Here is a 22,088-nt window from a genome sequence, read left to right as displayed (position 1 = left end):
CTTATGCGAGCACCCTGGGTTTGGGTCCCCCCCTGGGATTTTTTGAAAAAGTGCCATTGCTCTGATCTGGCAGGTCTGGTAGTTTCTTTATAACTAATTAGACATTTTTTTTCACACTTTTTGTTATAAAAAACAATAAATATAAGTAAGATTACCTTAAATGATCGTCGATTTTCCCAAAACAATTGATGTTCCCCATTTGAAAAAGTGCTAATTAAAAAGTTAATCATAGCTTTTTATCGTCTGTGCTTTTGAGGAAGATGTAAGTGAACTATTGTAAGAATAATTTCATCGCCGAAAATCTTTGTAATGAAGGCATTAAAATTTGCTAAATGGCATGAATGGCGCATGGATATTATTTTGCGGCTATTACGCCGTTGAATTTAGTGGATTCCATCCTACTAAAGGTAAATATTTAAAAGCATTGTCTTACTTGCTCTCTGTATAAGTCTTGGATTTGTAAGAATACTTGATTATTTTATTTCTACATTGTATGAAGATATGTATTTTATTTAATTATTTAATGCAAGCTGATGTTATTATTTGTCATCGTGTCTCTCCGTACTTGCTATGTATCGTGTAAACCCCCAAACATTATACTCGATCAGGGCCGTTGCAATTTCAATCGGGACCTCATTTGAATACGTATTTATAGATTTTGTCGATGTCAATTAAGGTCATTTCAAGATGGTTTCCTTCATCGTGTTTTAGTTTAAAGTAAAATGACAAAAATACTGAACTTAGAGGAAAATCTAAAGTTGACATGGTTAATTAATTGCTTTACACACAAATTTAACCTGTAACCTCATTCATGTAAGACGATACACCTGTACAATGTGACCTTTCACCTGGAAATATAGTTTCGTATACAAAATTCCACTTCTTTCAGGTTTACACTTTCAGTATTAATGGTTACAATTTAAAATTTAAAAATGTTAGGTCTTGATTTATTTAAGTCGACAAGTTAAGAGTTAAACACAAAAAGTCGGATACGAAAATTTTTGATAATTTAATCACAAATATTCAAAATGGCGCATCGTGGTTTTCTTGTACACACGTGAATAACATTAAACGAAATCGATCTTGGGAAGATTTCACTACGTTTTATCTTGACTATAATGGTTTCACCATTGAAGGGTTCATCTTTTATTGATATTCAGGATTCAGGTACACTGTTAAAATGCAATGACACAACTTTTACCAAATCCGAAACGAAGCGGACATTCGATCAAAGGCTGATTTTTATGCAAATTACTAAGTCAACACTGTTAGATTGTTTATTTTATTTAAAAATAATAACAAAGAGTAGTCAATAAAATTGAGAATGGAAATGGGGAATGTGTCAAAGAGACAACAACCCGACCAAATAAAAAAAACAACAGCAGAAGGTCACCAACAGGTCTTCAATGTAGCGAGAAATTCCCGCACCTGGAGGCGTCCTTCAGCTGGCCCCTAAACAAATATATACTAGTTCAGTGATAATGAACGCCATACTAATTTCCAAATTGTATACAAGAAACTAAAATTAAAATAATACAAGACTAACAAAGGCCAGAGGCTCCTGACTTGGGACAGGCGCAAAAATAATACTTTTATTTCTAAAAAATACAAAAGAGTTGTCAAGAATACATTATAACATTGACAACACATGATGTTTCTGTTTACTTGGCCAAACCTCAGGAAAAAAATGTCATGAAATCCTATAGTACTGCATAGTCCGCACCCCATCCATCAATTTCATTTCCAGGGTAAAAAACTTCGGACTGACTTGGGACAGGAACATACAAAAATTATGTAGGTATATCTCATTACCGGAATATTTAGCTCACCCCCTTTTCATGGTCTATTGACTAATATGTATTAGTTTTTGATTAGGTCAGTTATTTATGATATTTGGTGTGCAGTTGGATAAACTTTGTCACTTTTAATTTCTTGGCTCACACCGAACAATAAGCTATAAAGGGCCCAGAAATTAATAGTGTAAAACCATTCAAACTAGAAAACGAAAGGTTTGTTAAAAAAGGACAACTTATGAAAAGTCAATGGTATTTGGTAAGCAGTTGTATATTCCTCCATGCAGCTTGTAACTATTAGCAAAACCTGCATGTATACTGCATAGTAAGCTTTAAAAGACCAGGAATTACAAATGTAAAACAATAAAAACTAATAAAAATGTTAAAATAAATAATTGGACATAACTTTTGAAAGTGGCGGGATTGGATAGTGAAAATTTTAGGGTACAAACATTATTCAATACTTGTGAAATAGCCGAGATAATATTTTCACCAATTTTTCAACAATATTCGTCTTAACTTCTGCCAAGTTTGCCTCTGCTTTTTTTATTTAACTGCCTACAGCGCCTTTGGTGCTTTGATTAAAAAACAGGGGTATCTATGTCCCATGGACATATTCTTCTTTTATTTATGATAGCAGCTTTATATTTGACATATTTTTGTTAGAAAATGAATTCTCTTTTTAGAAAGTTTTAAATAAATGTTTGAATCCATGACAGCTCAATGAGGATAAAACTGTTTTGCTTCAGATTCACAATTGAAGATGTTAAAGATGACAACAAGTTACTGGTAACCATGGATATATCTGTATGTATGGAAAGAGCAGGTCCATGTGAAGTAATTCTTCATATATTCAAAGATACCAGGTTACCTAAACCAGCATGTTACTGGAAAACTGAATTTTTAGTCAATGGTAAGGAGTGACATTTTATTCTCTGATTTAGTCTGATATATACATAGTAAATTGCAGTGGTTATCCATCTGGTTTTATGGTCAAACCTTTATTATTATTATTATTATTATTATTATTATTATTATTGTCTGAACAAAGTATAGTAAACTCAGCTCAGTAAAATTGGATCACCATGATCTTCATATTGTACTGTGTCATTTTTGTGTTGGGGTCAAGTTTTGCATTCATATATTAAAAATGAATGGTTTTATAAAATCAAGAAATTTCTCAAATGGTTAAAAATTTTAAAACAATAGACCACCTTAAGTTTGTATTTCACTGGAAAATAGAGGGGATGTCCTGTATCCCTGCACTATTAACATTCATCAAGCGTCTTATTGATTGTCATTGTGCAAGATAAACTACAAATAATGTTTGTTCTGTAGGTACTTAATCAGAATTCCCTTATAACAGCAGTGCTGATTGTCAATTATGAGAATTTAATTTGCCGAATAATTTGTGCAATATACCATGTTAGTTTTCCAACCACTCCCTCGACATAGGAAAGTAAGTGACGATGCCCCTAAACGCACAAATGATGTTTACTAAAACCAAAGTTTTTGATGGAAATGGGTCGAACTAGAAAGTTGTCTATTATTATTAATGGAGTCACTTAACACCTCTCTCTCACTTTGGATACATTTTACACTGTAAAGACTCAATATATTTTTAGCTATAATCTATAAAGCAGAAAAGAAAGTTCAGCACACATACTTTTGATCTAGGTTTGTATTGCAGCTTTTTTGTGTGTGATTTGTGTTATATCTTATATTATTTTTGAAAGATTTTTCATTAAAAAGATTTCTGTTGAATATGGACTTGAGTCCAACATTAAGCAAGATACCAACATAAATATTATTACAGCTGTCAAAGAAACTTGGAATAGCTTCATGCTATATCCCTTTTCATGAGAGAAGAGGGTATTTTCTTTATACTAAAAGCAAAGTTCTCAATTTGATTTTAACATTTTACTATTTTCAGATTTCTCGCTAGAAAACTTCCTATTCAGTAAAGGATTAAGTTCTACATTAAGTGAGATACCAACAGAAGTATTATTACAGCTGTCAAACAAACTTGGTATAGCTTCATTCTACATTGAAAACCAGTGTAACAGAGAAGATACTCCATATATACCTAACAAAGATGGATGGAATAATGGTAATGTAGAATAATCTTTTCTGGCTATAACACCAAATATAGTTTCATCTTTATCTTTTATCCAATGTTTTTGAATAAATAATTTGTTTTACAACAATGCCTGTTAATTTAATTTGATATCATTCCCATGAAAATTATTTGAAATACTGTTTGGCAAAACACCTTTTGTAAGTCAAACAGTGTTCGTGCATTTTCTCATGAACTGTTCTACCAAAGCTTTTCAAAATTTAATATGTTGTTGCTGATGACAAAATTGAGATCAATTTCAATATTGACCATTTTCACTTTTAGCATTTAGGACTTATGGTCCTTTTGATATTGAAAAATGCCAAGACATAAATGATTGTTAAAAAATCTTGTTTGCTTTCACTCTGACAAACTTTTGTTTCAAAAGGCATGGTATGCAGAACTTTGTGATCTTGTCAGAGTGGGGCACCAATGTCCATAGAAGTACTCTTTTATTAAATCCTTGTGTAGTGAATTTATTAATAGCATCAAACATACTAATAGGGTTCAAGGCTGTTTGATGACCTGCAATTGTTCTCATCCTTTTATATATATACTTTGCCACTATAACACCCATAGTTTGAGGCTGTATTGTAACCTGTAGTTGTTGATATATTTGTCCCTTTGTTTTTGATTGCTAGTAGTCTAATTGACAATCATGACTCATTTTTATTGTTCATGTATCATTTCATTTATACAACTTTAATTTTCAGACTGCTTAAAAAAAGGAAGTCTCCCAGCTTTATCTAATGGCACCACATGTCACTTGTCTGATGACTGCACTGGGGTTACCTGTTGTACAGATGTAGATCTCCTCAGTAGATCTATCAGTACCAGTCTAAAACTGGATCCCTGTGAATATACCTTACAAGTACAGATAGAGAACCTAGTTGTCAACATTAGTTTAGTTGATTATCAGTTTGGTAAACAAGATGGGGTATATTTATTCGGAGTTATACGTCTTGAGTAAGTATAATTACTTGGATATGGACATTGTACGTTATTTGAAGAAGAAAGAGAGATAATGGTCAATGTAGTCACAACCCCAATAGAAGAGGGAAGCCAAAGTGATCATTTAATAATCACCATACTTAAACAAGAACTTATTTGAATCTGGAAAATTGATTAAAATGTATGAAGAAAACTAACCCCAACTAAATAGGGTTAGCCTGCACACAAATTCAACTTTCACTGATACTTCAGTATGAATAAGTAATCTACCCCTTCCTTGGCCAAGCATTGCTAACTCGCCTAATTTGGGTTAGTGTTCATCAGGCATTTCTTATTGATGTTCCAGACATCAAAATTTTTCCAGTTTTTTTCTAAGAGATGTTTGAAGTATTTATCACTGATACTAAAGATGATCCACTATTGACCCTCAAGTTTGAAAAAAAAATGGGACAGTCCTATTAGGGAGAAACAGAAATGTTTTGCCATGGTGCAAAATCATAACAAATATAGGACTAGAACATAGTAGTTATGTTACTATAATTATACCCCCGCTTTAAAAAAGGGGGTATACTGTTTTACCTCTGTCTGTCCGTCCATCAGTCCGTCCGTCAGTCAGTCCGTCCCATGAAACTTTCGTCACATTTTTCTCAAGAACTACACATCCACCCTTTCTGTAATTTGGTATCAACATTTATATATGTCAGCCATACCGTGTGATGCGTTTTCAGATTCATCACTTGACAACTTCCTGTTTACCGAACACTTGTCTGATTTTACACATGATAGCCAAGTTGAAAATTTTCGTCACATTTTTCTCAGGAACTACAATACAAGGATTTCTGAAATTTGGTTTCAGGATTTATATAAGTCAGCTATACCGTGTGATGCGTTTTCAGATTCATCACCCGCTTTAAAAAAGGGGGGGGTATACTGTTTTACCTCTGTCTGTCCGTCCATCAGTCCGTCCGTCAGTCAGTCCGTCCCATGAAACTTTCGTCACATTTTTCTCAGGAACTACACATCCACCCTTTCTGTAATTTGGTATCAACATTTATATATGTCAGCCATACCGTGTGATGCGTTTTCAGATTCATCACTTGACAACTTCCTGTTAACCGAACACTAGTCTGATTTTACACATGATAGCCAAGTTGAAAATTTTCGTCACATTTTTCTCAGGAACTACAATACAAGGATTTCTGAAATTTGGTTTCAGGATTTATATAAGTCAGCTATACCGTGTGATGCGTTTTCAGATTTATCACCCACTTTAAAAAAGGGGGGGTATACTGTTTTACCTCTGTCTGTCCGTCCATCAGTCCGTCCGTCAGTCAGTCCGTCCCATGAAACTTTCGTCACATTTTTCTCAGGAACTACACATCCACCCTTTCTGTAATTTGGTATCAACATTTATATATGTCAGCCATACTGTGTGATGCGTTTCAGATTCATCACTTGACAACTTCCTGTTTACCGAACACTTGTCTGATTTTACACATGATAGCCATGTTGAAAATTTTCGTCACATTTTTCTCAGGAACTACAATACAAGGATTTCTGAAATTTGGTTTCAGGATTTATATAAGTCAGCTATACCGTGTGATGCGTTTTCAGATTCATCACTCGACAACTTCCTGTTTACCGAACACTTGTATGATTTTACACATGATAACCAAGTTGAAAATTTTCGTCACATTTTTCTCAGGAACTACAATACAAGGATTTCTGAAATTTGGTTTCAGGATTTATATAAGTCAGCTATACTGTGTGATGCGTTTTCAGATTCATCACTCGACAACTTCCTGTTTACCGAACACTTGTATGATTTTACACATGATAACCAAGTTAAAAAATTTTGTCACATTTTTCTCAGGAACTACAATACAAGGATTTCTGAAATTTGGTTTCAGGATTTTTATAAGTCAGCTATACCGTGTGATGCGTTTTCAGATTCATCACTCGACAACTTCCTGTTTACCGAACACTTGCATATTTTTACACTATTAATATTATCCACTTGCGGCGGGGGTATCATCAGTGAGCAGTAGCTCGCAGTTTCACTTGTTAATGAATGCATGTATATGTTACCATACAATATGAAATTTAGAGTTCTTGCTAATTATATTGGAATTTACATTTATTTGAACTCGGTACAAATCAGAACTCCAGTATCTACTAGCAATATACCCATAAACTTATTTATTTTATTTTTTAGCTATGACATAGAAGACCTAAGGTACAAAAGACAATATGTTGTGAATCTACATCTAAGTGTTTGTTTTGAAGTGACACAAAACTGTACAATCAGTATCCCTGTACTAACTAATACCATTCTACCAAAGTCTGTCTGTGACTGGAAAAGTAACTTCATAGATCCAGGTACATACTTGTTAAAAAAAATATTTTTTAAAGATAATTAGCCAGCTGCTTTGAAAATACAGAACCTAGTTAAATCAGTACCCCTTACCAAAGTTATTCTACATATTTAAAAATTTAATGACCAAATTGATCAATTTTGCTAATTTTTTGCCATTTTTCTTATTATTTTGAAAATTCCTACGCGAAATAAAATTGCCATTTCACAATGAAAGAACAATTAGAAATTTCTTGCACATTGATCTTTTTACTGATTTCACAAAACACTGTGAACAACAAACATTTTTCACGGCTGCACGTCAAATAAAATAACCCTTTACCACCCTCTTATAATATGAGTGTTTGCCCCTAAATGACGATTATTTCCATTTTTTTTTTTTCTTTTTTGACAAAACTAAAGGAGATAATAATAAAAAAACTGAACATCAAAACGTGCACATGAATCCAGTTGAGGAACACGACTATTAAGAGCGTCTTGTTTATGTTGACTGACTTTTTCATTCATTTTCTTATATAAATAAGGCTGTTAGTTTCCTTGTTTGAATTGTTTTACATTGTCATATCAGGGCCTTTTATAGCTGACTATGTGGTATGGGCTTTGCTCATTGTTGAAGGCCGTACGGTGACCTATAGTTGTTAATGTCTGAGTCATTTTGGTCTCTTGTGGACAGTTGTCTCATTGGAAATCATACCACATCTTCTTTTTTATATTTTATATATTATTGGAATGGTGTAGACCATGGAATAGAGAATTCAAATAGAAAACCAGAAAACGAATTTAGAGTTTGACATGTGGACTTCAACTATGGACAAGTGTCTATATCTTCTCTGTCAAATTCTAGGTCATCCCATTAATGTGAAACCCACCTAATGTATTCATATTTAAAATTATGTTTGCTAAATATTGATTTTATTTTTTTATGGGTGTTTTGGTTTTTTTTTTTGCAGAATTTACATTTACTAAGTTTATAAAGGAAGAATTTAATTTGAACACGGGAGATAAACTGACTGATTACCAGAGAAAAAGGTTAATGGATAGCTTAGGACTTTCAGAATTTGTGATGGATGTACCTTGCAGTTTAGGACTGACACCATACCTTGATAGTGGATGGAATAACGGTGAGATAAATTGCTTTAAAATTATGTCATTGACTAAAAATACAGATCAAGTATGGTTTGGTGGTTGTAACATTTATTTTTAAAGAATTGTGTTGCCCTAAAATTGGGATTTCTTTAGTTTCAAGGTGATAAAAGTACAGCTTACCAGATATTCTGAATTTTAATACAATGTTAGTGACTATAAAATTCAGGTCTTTTAATAGTTATGACATTTTTTTGTATAAGCTCCTTACAGATAACTTATATTATTGACTTTTACAGATTGTGATACTTTGACCTCTGACCTTCCACTGTTACCAGGGGCAACTGTATGTCACATCCTGGAGACCTGTACCTCAGTGTCCTGTTGTTTTAGTGTGGACAAAATAGGACAATCATTCCAGGCCTCTGTTGATATTGATCCATGTAGATCACTGCTGACAGTATCAATAGAAAAATTCACCCTACAGAAAAATCTGTTAGATTTCCAGTGGGGGACACCAGTAGAAATGTGGCTGTTTGGTCTGCTGAGAATAGAGTAAGTTTTGTTCCTGCATTCTTATACCAGATAATGTTAAATACATGTGAGCTTGTTTTAGTACCTTAAGTTTGACTCCACCAAAATGTATGTTATGAAAATTTTAAAACAATACTTATCACAAAAACAAATGTACTACAAAACTCAGATCAAGTTTAAATTTGGGTAGGGTTACTTTTTTGGTTCTTGAGTAATGTCCCTTTATAATGTTTTATGCAAGCAGGGGCATCATCAATGTCCTATGGACACATTCCCTATTTATTTATGTTCTGGTTTGATATGCTAGAGTTACAGAACTTCAGTTGTAAGATTTTAGGTATTTTTAGTGCCACAACTTCAGTTGAAAATAAGTGATATTATATAACATTTGTCTAGAAGAATTTTATGTCATTTCCAGGCTAGCAGTGAATGACTTGGAATCTGAAGGAACCTATCTGGTAGACATGACATTGAAAGCCTGTCTTGATGCAGATGTATCTATACCTTGTTACCAGTCCATTGTAGTGTTTAAGGATTACAAACTGCCCATATCTGTGTGTCCTCAGAATAACAGTTTAACAGTACAAGGTAATAGTTTTGATATTCTTTAAATTTTATCCTGTATTTAAAAAATAACAGTGGAAAAGGATGAAGAAGCATAAACAAGAAATCTTTAGGATACATTTTTTTATGCATTGGTATGTTCTAGAGATTGCATTTCTGTAAAAATAGACAATGCAATATCCCACTAATATGGCTAAAACTGAACTGCTTTTACTATGAAGTTTCATAAAAAAATAATATTCAAGAATGGAAAGCTTATATGCACCACTATTTTTTTCAACTGTAAAAGTATAGGGCTGTACAGCATATTTTCAATATTGTAACGAAAACCGAGCGGTCAGGCTTTGATGTTAAACTATAAATGTGTAACCCTTAGTGTGTTGCTATAAGAATGTGTTTTATAACAATGTATAAGTATATATGAACTAAAGTTATAACTGGCGACCCTTCTTTGGTAGCGTGGTACTCTGGTATCGTGGTTCTTTGTGGTATTCCGGTAGATCTAAGTTTGGTTCTGTTTAGGTTTTTGTAAGAATAACAGACTCGTTAAATAAAAATCAACTTGTATTGTCTTTAAGATGCGCTAAATATCTACAATTCATACAAATAGTATATAACTTAACAGTATTCTAGTCTAACAAATAAATACCTTACTTTATTAGAATATCGTAAAGAAAATGGATAGCGGGACTATATTATACCCAGAAAGTTTACAAACGTCAGTTTGGTAATCGGCAAATGGTAACTGAAATTCAATGTCAAAAGATAACGTTTTTCTCTAGAAGTTATTCTCTAAATACAACTTGTTATGGAACTAACCAGCCTACATTATACGGAAATAGTCTGGTTATTACTTAGTCTGGTAAATGGTTTCGGTACATGTATATTTAAATCGCTTGGAATTAGCGTGTGTTACTTGCCCAGGGTAAAGTCGTACTGAAGTCTTATCCGTTTTCTCCACTGTATTTATACTTAGGTAAACCATTTACCGAAAAGGTTTACCATTTACCATTTCGGCTTACCATTTCTGCTTACCATTTACCATTTTGGCTTACCATTCACCGAAATTACCAAATCCAAAGCCGACGTCATAACAAAAATAGGTTATGACGTCATTGTGTTGTACGTCATTTAAAGTAAACAATTCACAGCTGTTCCGTTTATAAAAACATGGACAAGAATAATAAAAAGTTAACAAACATAGTTATGCAAGAAATATATAATAAAAACAGTCAATTAACGGTAAGGTTTTAACAACACCATCACACAATTTTAGGGAAAACAAGTTCCATTTCAAGGAACCCCCATTTCGTTACAATATTTATATGCCCTGAACTTCTAAGAGTTTAAACTTATACTAAAATTGTGTACTACCTCTATCTTCTCTTTTGGTCTTCCTCAGGATTCAAATTTTTTTTTTCTCAATTTTATCATCCATCGGTTATGAGAAGAAAATCTAGAGTGAGAATGGCCTGTCACAGAATGTTGACCTCTACCTCATTGTTGCTGTATCATTGTATATTTATATTTTAGACTTCAGTATGGAGTCCTGGATGAGTGACAATGGGTTGCTACAGAATGTTGATCCGTTACCACAGTGGGCAGTTCTACAACTGATACAGATGTGGGGTATATCCAGATTTGTTGCAGACAATACCTGCTCTGATGTGCTGCTGGATACAAGTTCAGGTCTGTACTTGTTTTAAGTTTTAAGTTGTTTTACATAGTCCATCTTCATCAATACCGACTTCACAAATTATAAAGAAAATATTCACTGGATTTTAAAAATATGTCATTGAAATGATTTCTAGATCATTGTTTTTTAATCTTATTCATAATTACAGTACTATAAACCACATTACTGTAAATTCAAAAGATCAGGCATATTTAATTTGGCAAAAATGGATATTGCAGTAATTAAAACTCTATTTAATCAATTGACAATACTATTCTACTACAACATTTATTAGAACTGCATTTTTTAGTCTTATTTTATCCTCCATTGTTTAAGATCCTCAATATGTGATAAATAATAAAATTGTGAATTTATTATTTCTAGCAAGCTAGGTTATGCCAGTTTCCTTCGCAAGATTAGACTGTACTGCTAGTACATAAATAGTGTAGAATATATACCATTAAATATACAATATTAGGTCAATGTCAGAAAAATATCAACTTTTTTGTATGAGGCTGAGAAACTAGGGAAGGGCAAGGTTCTACCGAGCCCTTCCCCAGTTTCGCGCCGAGTACAAAAAAGTTGATATTTTTCTGACATTGACCTAATATTGTTTTTATACTGCAACTTAGATAAATAAATGCATAGCTATTTAAATTGTAACACAATATTCAAACTTATTTTCATCCCTTAATGGACCCCTGATTGTGGAGAAAGTGTTCCATGATGAAATTGACATTATACAAAATATAGCTATGTTACTATATTAAGGAAATAAACACAGATAGTTGCAGTATAAACTGTGATATTTGTACATTGTTGATTACATATTTTACAGATTGTAGTTTGTCAGTACCAGTTCTACCAGATTGGTTATTTTGTTCGATACCATCAGCCTGCAATGGTATAGAATGTTGTGTTGATCTACCTAGACTAAATAAATCTGTAGCAGTTTCTATAAAAATAGAAAGCTGTAGAAATACTTTACAACTACAGATTGGACAGTTAATTACAAAGATCAAACTAAATCAGTTTGTATTTGGTAGGTAGTCAACTATAATTATACCACTTAAAAAAAGTGGGATATACTGTTTTACCTGTCTGTCCATCAATCTCTCCATCCGTCCCATGAATATTTTTTGTCACATCTTTCTCAGGAACCATATTACAAGGATTTCTAAAATTCCGTTTCAGGGTTTATATAAGTCAGCTATACCGGGTGATGCATTTTCAGATTCATCACTCAACAACTTCCTGTTCACCAAACAATTTTACACCTGATAGCCAAGTTGAAAATTTTCCTCAAATTTTTCTCAGGAACTACAATACAAGGATTTCTGAAATTGGTTACAGGGTTTATATAAGTCAGCTATATCGTGTGATGCATTTTCAGATTTATCACTCAACAACTTCCTGTTTACCGAACACTTGTATCATTTTACACATGATAGCCAAATTGAAAATGTTCATTACAATTTTCTCAGGAACTACAATATAAGGATTTCTGAAGTTTGGTTTCAGGGTTTATATAAGTCAGCTCATACCCTGTGATGGGTATTTCAGATTCATCACCCAACAACTTCATGTTAACCGAAACTTGTATTATTCTACACATGATATATAGCTAGTCAAGTTGAAAATATTCATCACATTTTTCTCATGAACTACAATACAAGGATTTCTGAATTTTAGTTCTAGGGTTTACCGTGTGATTAGTTCAGATTCATCACTGAACAACTTCCTGTTTAACAAACACTTACATATTTTTACACTATTAAAAGTATCCAGTTGCGGCAAGAGTATCATCAGTGAGCAGCAGCTTGCAGATTCACTTGTTTACACTGCTTGTTAGTAAATTGTCTGTAAAGGAATATTATTTAATTTTCTTAACTAGAACACGATTGTTTGCAAGAATTTTATTTCTTTTACATTTTCAAGTAGAGAATTAAAACATACTTATAAATGGTTGTAAAATTGTCAAACTATGTTTTTCTATCATATGAATTAATTGACAAAGATAAAAAAAAATCATGAAAATAAATCACTGAACCGACTGGAAAGGGTTGAAATAGTAACCTAAAATAAAAGCTGATTTACAGTTATTAACCAATGCTGAATAGTGTTTCTACCAACACTTATGACAGAATTATGGGGAAATATTAGCAATCAAATCTTTAGAATTCAGAAGAAATTTCATTGTTTGATTTGTTATTTTCTGTTTGTAGATAAAGATCACACATTTTCTCTGTTTGGTGTTGTGAAGATCATGTAAGTGCATAGAGGTGAAATTGTGTCCTTCATCAATATATGTTCTCATGAACTAATTGAAATAAGTAATATACCATCAATTCAAAATTTTGTTTCTTTCAAAGCAAAGATGCACTCATACTTATGCGTAAAAAGATGAATGATGTGAACTCAAATTATGTAATAGAGAGGAATAGCTATTAGCAAAATATTCTTTCAATGATTTATTCTGTTGATTTTGACAACAAATTTAGAACACAAAAAAAAAGACACAACCTTGTGGAATGCTCAGGAGAAACTTGTATAGAATTTCAATGCAAGAAAATTTTAGTTTTGCTTTAAATGCTAAATTAGAAAATTGATGATCATCCCCAAATCTTTACTGTAATGTGTAAAAGGAAATATGAAACAAGAAAATATTTAAAAAAAAATGTCATTCTTTTTCAGATATAAAATAGTTGATATTGGTAACCAGTATCAAGTAGATCTGAATATGTCTGTTTGCTATTCAGATGCACAGCTATGTGATTATAATATACAGCTATGGACAGATACACTGATGAATGAAAGCAATTGTGATCTGGCTGCAGGTTTCCTTGATTCAGGTTGGTCTTTAATTGTGACTATTTGAAATCTTTTGTTTTCCTGTTTTCTTTGTTATCCCCGTTCAAGGAAATTACAGGTTAGTTTTCATGAATTTACAATCCATAAAAGGAGAGTGCTAAGCTTGAAGGCAACGTATATAAAGGTGAAAGTACTTTTATTCATGAGGTACCAATTTTCATGGTTTCTCTGGATGAATTTATACATGAATTTAAATGTCCAATGAAATATCAGAACTAATGACCAATTCAAGACATGGAAATATCCCTTTGAAAGTGTGACTACATGGATACTGCTGAAAATCAAAAATAAAACAAACATACAGATCACTTTCTGAGTTATGAGACTGATGTAAAAAAAAAATTATTTGCAAATCAAGATATTGGCTATCTCTAGAATATGAAATGTATACGGTTTAATTTTTATGCCCCACCTACGATAGTAGAGGGGCATTATGTTTTCTGGTCTGTGCGTGCGTCCGTCCGTCTGTTCGTTCGTTCGTCCGTCCGTTCGTCCGTCTGTCCCGCTTCAGGTTAAAGTTTTTGGTCGAGGTAGTTTTTGATGAAGTTGAAGTCCAATCGACTTCAAACTTGGTACACATGTTCCCTATGATATGATCTTTCTAATTTTAATGCAAAATTAGAGATTTTACCCCAATTTCACGGTCCACTGAACATAGAAAATGATAGTGCGAGTGGGGCTTTCGTGTACTGAGGACACATTCTTGTTTATTATTCTGTTTAATTTACAGAGTTTTCTCTGAACACCTGGTTAGGGAACAGAGGATTAGATTTGAACTCTAGTCTCTCAGATGTTGTAACAGATGACCTGATAATGGAGTTAGGTTTATCAGATTACATGGATTTCTCAGACAAATGTAACTTGACATCCACACATTATATGGGCAGAGACAATGAGCAGGATAATGGTAAGTGTGTTCAAATTAGTAATTTGTCTTGAATGAAGTTATTTTTATTTGGTAAAATTTCAAAACATCAGTGTGGTAAAAGTACAGGTAGTTCATATATGAATTGATCATCCAAATTTCTGTCGAAATGAAACCTCAAGTAGTTGTAGAAATAAAACATATAGCAGAAAGTAAAATTTGAACACTATTTTAGTCCAACTTCAATACAAAAAACTCACTTACCAGTAGCAAATAAGTCGGTCATTAAAATTTCTTTTAAGATATATGGTTTTTCATGCTCAGGTCCAAATATGTTATTGGCCTAGGACATTGGACATTTGGTTGATCATAAAGACTGTACAATGTTTTCTGCAAATCATAATATGATACAATCATAGTTGTTTGTTTGTTTCTTGCATGCAATGTTTGGATTTTGAAAATTAAACCCACATAGAAATAGGAACATGTGAAGATGTGGTTTATGTGCCAATGATACAACTCCCCATTCACGTCACAATTTGTAAAAGTAAACAACCATAGTTCAAAGTACGGCCTTCTACATGGAGCCCTGACTCATACTAAACAGCAAGCTACAAAGGACCCCAAAATGATCAGTGCAGTCTTTCTTACCTTTTTGTTGGTTGCTTAAATGTGCTGATTTTAAAATATTTGTTTTCCAGAGACTTCCAGCAACGTGACACTGCCGTCCTTACCAAAAGAGATAACATGTTATATATCACCATCTCAGTCTGAAGTATCTTGTTGTGTGGAGGTTGATATTCTAAAGCGATCTCTACAGACCATTCTTACTCTGGATACCTGTACTTATAAACTGACTGTAAGGATAGAAAATCTACACCATGAAATTAATCTGTTGAACTACCAATGGGGTAAGTACAAATGAATATTTATTAGCAATAGTTAACATGAGTGCCAATGAGACAACTCTCCATCCAAGTCTCAAAGTTAAATATTATACGGCCTTTAACACATAGCCTTGGCTCACAACGAACAGCAAGGTATAAAGGGCCCTAAAAATGGCTAGTGTAAACCATTCAAACAGGAAGGCCAATGGTCTAATCTATAAAACGAGAATTGAGAAGCACTAATGAACCACATCAACAAACTACAACCACTGAACTTAGGACAGGTGCTAACAAATGCAGGGGTATAAATGATTTAAAAGGAGCTAACCTTCAACCATCAAGTATATGTATTAGTTAGTTATTTAAAAGTAGTAGGGACAAGACATCACAAGACAAATTCATACCCAAGTTTATGTGCGATAATTTTCATATGTTTGTACCAATTTGGTTATGGTTATCTTTTATTCTCCTGTGATTTCAGCTTTGTGAAATATCACTATTTCATTGGATGGCACTCTTGCTAGCTAGTTTTCTCTGTGCATTATCAAATATTTAAAAGAGTTTTGTTTTAGATTTAAAAGATGAGAAAGCTGTTAGTTCATGTAGATGCTATATTGATGTATACTTTTTTGGTATGGATTTTCAATGGGGGGGGGGGGGGGTAACCAACCCCCTCCCCCCCCCTCTTTTTATCCTGGGTTGGAACCCCCATTTTAAAAGTGGCTCAATCCACCCCTGATTTTATTGAAAGAACTTACACTTATATGTTTTTCTTTTTATTAACTTGGTTAGATCCTTAAGTACTATCCTTTAACTTTGAATGATGATTTTTTGAAGTACATGAAGCTATGATAATTTTTATCGTCTGTATAGTTTCAGGCTTTATCAAAATGATATGTTGCAGGATTTTTCTTATTTCTCTAGTGATTGCCTGACATGGTTTTGCACATTAAGTAATGGTTCATTCTTAATTTTTTTCAGGAAGAACTGAAGATGTAAGATTACATGGGGTTTTCAGGCTTAGGTAGGTTTTGGAAAAAAAAAGACAGAATATTAAATATTCCAAATCGTTTGCAAGCAATAATGAGAAGATTGTTTCTAATGACAAAATGTAGGTTATTTTATTTTGATTATTTCAACTGTTATTACAATTAGCATATTTTTGTTGTAATTTTGAGGGCTTCTTGTTTCTTGGTTGATAAGATTAACATCCATTCACTTACATGTGATAGGTTGGGGTTTTTTTCAAGCGAGGGTTGGGGGAGGCTATATTGGAATTTACCTCTTCAGTGCAACCTAATGTAAATGGTTAGACAGATACTGATATAGAACACTGCCTGGTGTTGTGAATTAAGGAATACAAGTGTGGTCCAACAATTTCAAGGGGAGATAACTAATTTAAATTTTAATTTGTAGTTGATTCATATTTTTGTTTTATTTTACTGAAGGTTGTAAAATTCGGCAAATCCAGTTTTTTCTTATATAATATTTTAATATATATTGAATTGCTTATAGGTTTACTCTATACAACATTCCTTCAGAGAAAAAGTTCTTGGTGGATGCCAGTATTAAAATATGTCTTGAAGCTACAGATGTTTGCCTTCAAGAATATACAGTTCTGAACAATGCTGACTTCTTGTACTCTGATTGCAATAGTACTGATGTTCCATTTGGAGGTAATATTCATATTATTGTCATTATCTGGAGAATTATAATGGTTTGAGGTTAAGGTAGTGACATTTTATTGGTTGACTGTTGTTTACATAATATCCAATGACAAATATTTTATGCACAAAAGCAAGAAAAGGCTTATGTTTAACAAATTAAAAATATAGCTCGTGTAGTTGCTCCTTATTGTGTCCATTAAAGTAACGGAATGACAATTTTTAGGCAGTGGATATTGTTAATTTGTTGAGAATTAACATTGGCAGTTTTGCAGAATATTAAGTAGGTCATAAAGAATCAATTGTTAAAATTTTATATTGATATATATTTCCATTTTAGGTTTAGCTTTTGAGTTTTGGAAACCATCACAATGCACAGTTTACAATGGAAACTTTTCAAATGGTTGGTAGTCTGAAATATTTTTGATAACTTTATATTTTTAAATTAATGAATAAAAGGCAAACATTGTTTATTCACAATTTGTGATTACTGTTTCAAGCTGTGGAACTTGTTTTGCATTAGAAAAGAGATAACTGTATTGTATTTGAAGCTTTAAGGACGTCCATCGGTAGTTTTACTGTTGCAAATTTAGTTTACCTGGCGAAGCGTAGCGGAGACAGGTAAATGGGTATTTGCGTCAGTAAAACTACCGATGGACGTCCGCAAAGCATCAAATACAATACAGTTATCTCTTTTCTAATGCAAAACAAGTTCATAATTAAATTTCAATCATTATTTCAGCGTAAAATCTTCTTTAAAGAAAATTCTGCAAAAAGATGTTATCTTCTTTGGTGACGTCATAGGTATGCTTCCGGCGTCAAACATTAACACAGGGCGTTTCCTGGCTTCTGTGCCGCTTTAGAATGTAATATATTTTAGATAAAAAGAAGAATTTTAGGTGCAACATGTGAGTTTTTTGGCTTATTATTGTAGAAATTACATGTCAATACATTCAGCAATTCAAATGTAGGCTTCCTTAGTTACAGACAAGGAGATAGAGAATTTTACGCTAACTGTCATCCAATCAGAACCATTGATACAAAATAATTGCATTAGAATGTTCTTTTTACTGCTTTTTACCAGAAACACGAGGATGTTTATGAGGAAGAAAAGTGACATATCATTTTGAAATAAAATTTAAAATGTTGTCTAAATTAGCACATGATTAGTTTAATTCACTTTAAGCTTAATTACTTGCAGGTTGTACAGATGTACCAGCTCCAATGTCATCATTACCAGGATGTAAAATGTCCAGTGATTGTCACAGTGTAGAATGTTGTACAAAGATTAACTTTATGACTGGAACCAGAAATGTATATACTACATACCAACTTACTCAATGTGATGAGATGGTGACCAGTATTGAGAGACAATCGTGGACCAAAACTGGACTAGATTCACTGACAGGTGAGTACAAAATTGTTTTTACTGTAGTTTACTTTTTAAACATGTCAAAAGCCAGTTTGTTTTTTACATCAAAGATACAATCGAAAGAGCATCAATAATATGAAATTAGGAGAAGCGCTTTGGTTGCAAGTGAGACAACTACCTATCAGAGACCCAATGACATGGATGTAAGCTATTATAAGTTTATTAATAAGAACTATGTCTATTGCCAAGACTAATTGCACTAGCCTTGCACATTCCTGAACCAGAATCATACTTTAAAGCCGGAATATTTAAGACAGTTATTGTTTTATTAGCCTAATTAAAATATTATCATTAGATATATTTTTTTTACTTGTACTATTAGATTCCTTTCTCATTGAATACTTTTTAAGCATTTTTTTCTTTTCACAGGATCAACAATTTCAGAAAAGGTCAATGGTGTATTTGACATGAGAATGGCTGTAGTAGAAAGTTCCTCTACATTGTATAAAGTTACATTGTCTTTAAAAATATGTTACCTTAGGGATGATAGTTGTAAGACCCTGATATTGGCAGAAGATGTAACATTGAAAAAACCTGAATGTTCTGTAAGAAGGAAAAGGAGAAAAAGAGATGCATCTTTTGGGTAAGTTCAAACATAAGTATTAGTCCATCAGACAATTGTCAATATTTCTTCATTCTAGTAAGATGCTTGTTGAAGATGTATATAATGTGGCAAAATGTTGTCAGTCTGTCCATCTGCCCACACATTTCATGTCAACATATGTATGCTTAATCAAATCTTTATAAAACCTTCACACAGTGTTAGACTTTATGACGAAAAGCTTTCTTTGCATTGAATGAATTACAGGATTATAATTCCAAAGATATAATAGGCCTCAAATTATTTCAGATTAAAAAAAATAATTTGCACACATCGGTTGAATTTATAAATCAATCAATTAACACCTTTCAGATGTTCTTAAAATTTTGTCGTTCATTTTTCAGTACATTTATTCTAAATTCGTCTTTCATTCTTTAGAATTCATTATGTGACTTATTACATAAACTAAAAAAATTGAACAATATGTTGTTGAAACATAAGCTTGAAAGTTGTTAAAATAATTCAAACTGATGCAGTTTTATTATTGAAATGTGATATTTTTACAGGTTCGATCCATCAAACTTAAAAGGAGGGCTGAAAAAATTGTATGATGATATGGCAGCTTCACCAAAAGTCAAAGACTTCTTACAGCAGGCAAAAGATTATGAAGTAACTTGATATTTAATGTACTTAAAAAAAATAGTTTCTTGAAAATTTTAAATGAAATAAGTGGACATTTTGAGCATAGATTTGTGGCTTTCTTTCTGTGGTACTTATAACTGTGTAAATGAAATAATTTACAGGACACATATCTGTTATAAACCTCCTAGTGTATGCTAAAATTAGAGGAAAATTCAAAATGTGATATCAGGCTATTAACTTCCTAAAATTACTGTTTCATTGATGTATTTTAATTGTCAGGATCAGCTGAGAGCAGGTAATCTAAAACCAAGCCAGTTAAAGGATGATGAGAGTATAACAGGTCCAATGTCCACATTGAAAGCTTTGGGATTTGAAAACCCCACTACAATTGGTTCTCTGTGGAATGTAGATTATGTGGTTGGTGCAACTGGAGGTTTGTACAGTTATTACACCAAAAAAAAAGATGCAAATGAAAGAGATCCATGGAGCTATCAAAAGAATTTGAATCTTACACCTTTTATGGCACAAAATTTATATGAACAAAAGACTGTTGGGATCATCAAGCAAGGAAAGTCTAAATCACTTTAAAAAAATACATCAAAAACTCTAAATAGCTACAAAATTCTTTTTTCTGTAGTTAAAATTGAATTTACCATTTAAAGTGGCCAATTGTCAAAATGAGAAATATGAAATAAACATTTTTTTTACAGGATGTTTGGTTCTTTTATCATTTATATTAATGTGTTATTTTACCATCTTTGGAAATAATTCTTATTTTGTTTTCAACAACATATTGCAGGGGATGATATTGGGTTATTATTTTTCTGATATAAAGATGAATAGTGTCAAGCAAATAACTTAATATCTTAACCTCACTTTCTCTTAACAGAAATTTGTTTTGAGTTGTTTATATATAATACACATGAAGAAATTTGCCACACCATGACCTTATTTTAGGTGCTCCAATAGTCAGGTAAATTTTTCATATTAAATCTCACTCTTGCACACTAGGCAAGATAGATCAACAGTATTTGGTAAGTAATTTGTTTTCCCATCTGTAATAAATGTCATATAATACAAGACAGGAATGCTAATCAGACAGCTGTAGCCTATCTTTTTGTAACCAGCTTTATTTTTAGGCTTTGATGGGTTTAGATTATAATAAGGTGAGTTCTTCTATTATGCTACTTTCCATTGTAGCAAAAGCCATAAAAGAAATGATGTCAGCGGCAAAAGATATTGCAGGACGCAAAGATCAAGCATATGTAGTAGGACAGGGTCTGTCAAATGTGGGAGTAGACATGTTAGGAGAGAAACTGGCCAAAATGACAATAGGTGAAATAAAAGACATGTTGGATTTGAGAAATTTGGACCCTGTTATTATTGTCAAGCTATTTGGTCAGCTTAAAGATTTAGCAAAAGCTTTGGTAAGTATATATCTGAAAAGAAAAACAAAATATGCATATAATTTATATTTATAAAATTTTGAAAATGTCAAGGTAAGGAATTAAAAATTATAAGTTGTAAGTAAAGCTAAGATAGAAATCATGTGCAAAAGAAAAAAAAGTAAAAAAAATCAAGCAAAATGAATTCATGTCATGAAAGAACGTGATGTGGACTTATGTGCTTAAAGAATAAAGTAGTTTCTGAACTCTCTAGTTGAACTTATTAACCTTCCTTATGATCTAATTAAAATTCAAAGCATCTTTGTAATTGCTTTCATTTGTTGATAGGCACCAACATTTTATTTTATTCATTGCAGCTTACAGAATTTATTGATAAACTGCTTGAAGATCCATCGAGCATTTTGGATCAATTTGATGTTGAAGTGAAGGGGGATTTTAGTTTTCCTCGCCAGAATATCAGATTAATCCCACCTGTTTATAAAACTATACCTATTGGCCCACTTAAACTCAGATTTGGTAAGTAGTTCATAACATATAAAGCAGATTTGTAAGATGTTTTATTTTCAATAAATACAAAAATCGCTAATTATAACAAGAGTGCACACGCTGAAATGTCTCGCCTTCTTTACTAATCATTGATATTATGTTGATAGACCTAAATATAAAGCTTTATTACAACTGTCACATAAA

The 22,088-nt window shown here is 32.4% G+C and overlaps 1 protein-coding gene across 1 annotated transcript in view; it reads left to right on the top strand.

Moving 5' to 3' along the window:
* LOC143046845 (uncharacterized) overlaps nt 1–22,088 on the top strand; it is a 148,422-nt gene that overhangs the window by 15,185 nt on the left and 111,149 nt on the right. Inside the window, exons 15-36 of the mRNA XM_076219908.1 lie at nt 2,543–2,706; nt 3,727–3,903; nt 4,623–4,875; nt 7,076–7,239; nt 8,185–8,355; nt 8,617–8,872; nt 9,270–9,439; nt 10,949–11,104; nt 11,929–12,132; nt 13,316–13,358; nt 13,785–13,942; nt 14,692–14,868; nt 15,528–15,737; nt 16,695–16,737; nt 17,229–17,389; nt 17,718–17,780; nt 18,579–18,785; nt 19,179–19,392; nt 19,917–20,019; nt 20,272–20,425; nt 21,193–21,419; nt 21,755–21,914. Coding sequence (XP_076076023.1) covers nt 2,543–2,706; nt 3,727–3,903; nt 4,623–4,875; nt 7,076–7,239; nt 8,185–8,355; nt 8,617–8,872; nt 9,270–9,439; nt 10,949–11,104; nt 11,929–12,132; nt 13,316–13,358; nt 13,785–13,942; nt 14,692–14,868; nt 15,528–15,737; nt 16,695–16,737; nt 17,229–17,389; nt 17,718–17,780; nt 18,579–18,785; nt 19,179–19,392; nt 19,917–20,019; nt 20,272–20,425; nt 21,193–21,419; nt 21,755–21,914 — 3,635 coding nt within the window. The remainder of the gene's footprint in view (nt 1–2,542; nt 2,707–3,726; nt 3,904–4,622; nt 4,876–7,075; nt 7,240–8,184; nt 8,356–8,616; nt 8,873–9,269; nt 9,440–10,948; nt 11,105–11,928; nt 12,133–13,315; nt 13,359–13,784; nt 13,943–14,691; nt 14,869–15,527; nt 15,738–16,694; nt 16,738–17,228; nt 17,390–17,717; nt 17,781–18,578; nt 18,786–19,178; nt 19,393–19,916; nt 20,020–20,271; nt 20,426–21,192; nt 21,420–21,754; nt 21,915–22,088) is intronic.

The sequence above is a fragment of the Mytilus galloprovincialis genome, chromosome 9 (assembly GCF_965363235.1).
Source record: "Mytilus galloprovincialis chromosome 9, xbMytGall1.hap1.1, whole genome shotgun sequence".
In the NCBI taxonomy this organism is placed as follows: domain Eukaryota; kingdom Metazoa; phylum Mollusca; class Bivalvia; order Mytilida; family Mytilidae; genus Mytilus; species Mytilus galloprovincialis.
This window is presented reverse-complemented; position numbering and strand designations above follow the sequence as displayed.